This window comes from Buceros rhinoceros, unplaced genomic scaffold, assembly GCF_000710305.1.
Source record: "Buceros rhinoceros silvestris isolate BGI_N320 unplaced genomic scaffold, ASM71030v1 scaffold25776, whole genome shotgun sequence".
Classification (NCBI taxonomy): Eukaryota; Metazoa; Chordata; class Aves; order Bucerotiformes; family Bucerotidae; genus Buceros; species Buceros rhinoceros.
The window spans coordinates 3,673-6,985 of record NW_010418508.1 but is presented as its reverse complement, the minus strand read 5'-3'; the positions used below and the strand labels follow the sequence as shown (position 1 = coordinate 6,985).

Below are 3,313 nucleotides of genomic sequence, written 5' to 3'. Positions count from 1 at the left end.
CGGGGGGGACAGAGCATGGATGCTGAGGCAGGGGGTGCGGGGTTCCCACTGGCTCCCTGGCCAGCTGCTCTCCCCCATCCCTGCCGGCTTGCGTACTCTAGAATGTCACCACTTAGGCAGGACCAAGCGGTGCTTCACCCAGGCTTGCAGAGGATGCTTGTGTGGGTGACGGAACCCCTGCCTCAAGGTGAACCAGGCTGCTGTGAGGTGCACACAGCGTGGGGTGAAGCAGTCTCAGCCTTTCCCCCTCCCCACCTTCCCCCAAGCTGCACTCCCAGAAACCTAGGTCAAAGCACCAGTTTCTTGGTGGAGACAGCAGCCCCATGAGTGATTCATGAGCCAAAAATTTGCCATTGTTTCTCCAAATTTGGAGAAAAAAAAGCAGCATATCGCAAGCCTAGCCAAAGCACTGCTATAATTTGCCAAATAAGCTGCACTTGCTTGGAAGCAGATCAGACCGGGGGCGAAGCCAGCCGCCACCATGAGCTGCCTGCCACCCTGCCAGCAGCCCTGCTGCAGCAAGGTCTGGGGAGCCAGTGAGGGCTCATCTTCCAGCTCTGCAAGTCCAAATATTTTCCAGCTGTGAGTTGGCTGGTGCAAGGTAGAAACGTGAGGTCTTCTCCATCATTTGAGGGTCAGATAAGTTGGAAGTGACATCTGGAGGTCTCTGGACATCTGGTCCACTCCCGGCTCAGAACAGGGCCAGCTGCCACATCAGATCCCACTGGCCAGGTGGAGGCAAGGCTTTCACCACCAAACCCTCGGACACCAGCATGTGGGCACACGTGCTTCCTCCCAAAGGAAAAAAATCCGGGAATAACTCTGCCAGGAGCCCACGTGTGCTACTGCCCTCCATCACAGCACCTTCTGGTGTGTCCAGACCTATTTCCACGTAAGCCTGAGGAGCAGTCATCTGCAAGATCACTACTCCTTGGCTCAAGTGGGCTAAAAACAGCCAACAAATTAAACACTCATAGCAGGTCCATGGACAGACAAAGGTATGCACATACCATCACATAAGCAGAGATGCCCCAAAGAGCTCACGCACTGCCTAACATATCCCAGCATCCTCCCAAGCACACACTGTGGGCCAATACGAAGAGAATGCTACCTCCCCCACACGCCTTGGAGCACTGAGACCAGCTCTTGAGGGCCCATTCATAGGAATCCATCTCCTCAAGCAGGACGTTGTTGTTTCCAATCATGGGCAGCAGGTCCTCGTGGATGATGTACCGGTACATCAGGCTGCTCCTCGCCTCCTCCTCCTCCTGAGGGATGACCTGCAGGCAAAGAGAGGACAATAGGAGAGGGGGAAGGAGAGGAAGGAGTGATGTCATGGGAGAGGGGAAGGAAGAAGAGGCCATCAAAGGAAAAAGAAGTTAACAATGACCACATGGTATGGTACACACGAGCAGGAGAAACAAACCCTGTTACTACAACCAACGTGGGCTCTGAACACAGAACCTAACCTTTAGGAACATACCTCTCCAGTGTGGAGAAAGCACTGCCCAAACAGTTCAACTGCAGCACTGCGTCACATACCCCTGAAAGGCCTCTCCGCTGACCTGCAGGACCAGTCTATGCCCAAAGCCAGCACCAGCCATGGGCTGGATAGGAGTGCAGACCTACCCTACCCTGGGGACCAAGTGAACCCAACCCCTAACTCCCCTACATCCTTTCTCTACCAAAATCCTTCCGTCATCTCCTCCATCCCACCTCAGACCACCTCTGTACCACCAGGTGATGGTCGAGCCCAACACCCCCAGAGGATGTGACAGCCAGGCTTACCAAAATGCTGATGGCCTCGTGCAGAGGACCACTGGTTTTCAGACTCTCCTTGCCATGTTCAATGGTGTATTCCCACTCCAAGCCCATCTCAATGAACACTTGGCTTTTGGCTTCTTTGCCCTTGGCATTAAGGATGAAGTTACCTGTGGCTTGATTCTTAACAGCTAGAGGTAACAGAAAGGAGGTATTTCAACACCACTTCCTTTGGGCACTGCCTTTGAAGGGCTGGAATGACCCAAATAGGACCCTCTGGGTGGGAATTGTCAGAATAGGGCTGAGAAAGAGGTAGCAGGTGAAGGGAGAGGTGAACTATGGCGTACTCACCAATGCTGTGGGATGCCGGTTCCATCTCTTCTATCTGAAGGTGCCTTGCCCCAGCTGGAATCTCAAACATCTTCAAAACACCTGCTGAAAGGGAGAGAGGAAGGATGGAGGAAAGAGAAAGCACAGCTTTGCGCTAACCAGACCTTGCACCCACACATGAATTCAGCTGACCCTGACCAAATCCGCTCCCAAACCCACCCAGCCTGCTCACCTGGCTGCTTAGGGGTCTTGGCCAGCGTGCCCTTCACCGTCCGGCAGTGGGAATTGTCCCCGCCGCAGACCCCACACTTGTCATCCTGCTTCAGGGAGCCGACCTCCTTGTCACAGCCGACGTGCTGTCATCCGTGGAGAAGAGAATACAAACAGGTGGTTACATCCCTACAGTCCATCCCATCACTCTGCCACCCCCACAGCCCTCTGCTGCACACGGGGCCAGTCCCTGGGCCGAAACATGCATCCTTGAGGGTCCCCTCGGGTCATGGGAATGCACAAGCTCTCTCCTGGACAGCCAAAGGACAGGGACAGTCACGCAGCAGCCATCAGCTCCTCACCACGCACTCGCCCCGGACACAGATGCTGTAGGGGTCTCGGTAGCTGCACCGGGTACCGTCGTGAACAACCTGATTCATGAACACCACGTCCCCCGTTCCCTCAGACTGGCAGATCAGCTCACACTTCTGAGCATCTGTGGCAAAATAAAAAGGGGAGAAACAGGGAAAAAAGGGGTTTGTGGAAATACATTAGGCTGACTGAAGGTCAAAACCCATCTCAGCTCATACCCCTGAGCACAGCCAGATCTCCAAATCCCAGGCTATTCCTGTGCCTTATTTTGCTGCATTCGTTTGCTGCTCAAGAGCCTGCACTTTTGCCCAGCACACTCAGGAAATTAAGAGAAGGCAACTGGACGGGATACGTTTCACGACACCGCAACACCAGACGTCTGGCTGCACGCCTGAGGAATACCAAGCCATGCAGGCGGACCTGGCTCCCATCCCAGCACGGAGCAGAGTGGCACCCTCCTCACTGCAGCTCCAGGAACAAGCAGGCAGCGCCATCGTCCCACTATCCAGAATGCAAACAAGTCCTCCGCATGCCAAAGCACACAGAGAGCAGAGATAAAACTTTTAAAGTGGAGCAAAAGGATTTCCCTCTGGCTGCCATCACCAAGGGCTCTCCTCTTACTAGCGCAGGACGAGTAGGG

At 54.5% G+C, this 3,313-nt stretch overlaps 1 protein-coding gene across 1 annotated transcript in view; it reads right to left on the bottom strand.

Moving 5' to 3' along the window:
* The window catches only part of LOC104495599 (A disintegrin and metalloproteinase with thrombospondin motifs 14-like), a gene marked incomplete at its 5' end in the record, with an annotated part of 9,585 nt that overhangs the window by 3,195 nt on the left and 3,077 nt on the right, over positions 1–3,313 (bottom strand). The window contains 5 exons of the mRNA XM_010138584.1: positions 1,112–1,280; positions 1,789–1,952; positions 2,113–2,193; positions 2,324–2,447; positions 2,664–2,797. Of these exons, the coding sequence (XP_010136886.1) occupies positions 1,112–1,280; positions 1,789–1,952; positions 2,113–2,193; positions 2,324–2,447; positions 2,664–2,797 (672 nt within the window). The remainder of the gene's footprint in view (positions 1–1,111; positions 1,281–1,788; positions 1,953–2,112; positions 2,194–2,323; positions 2,448–2,663; positions 2,798–3,313) is intronic.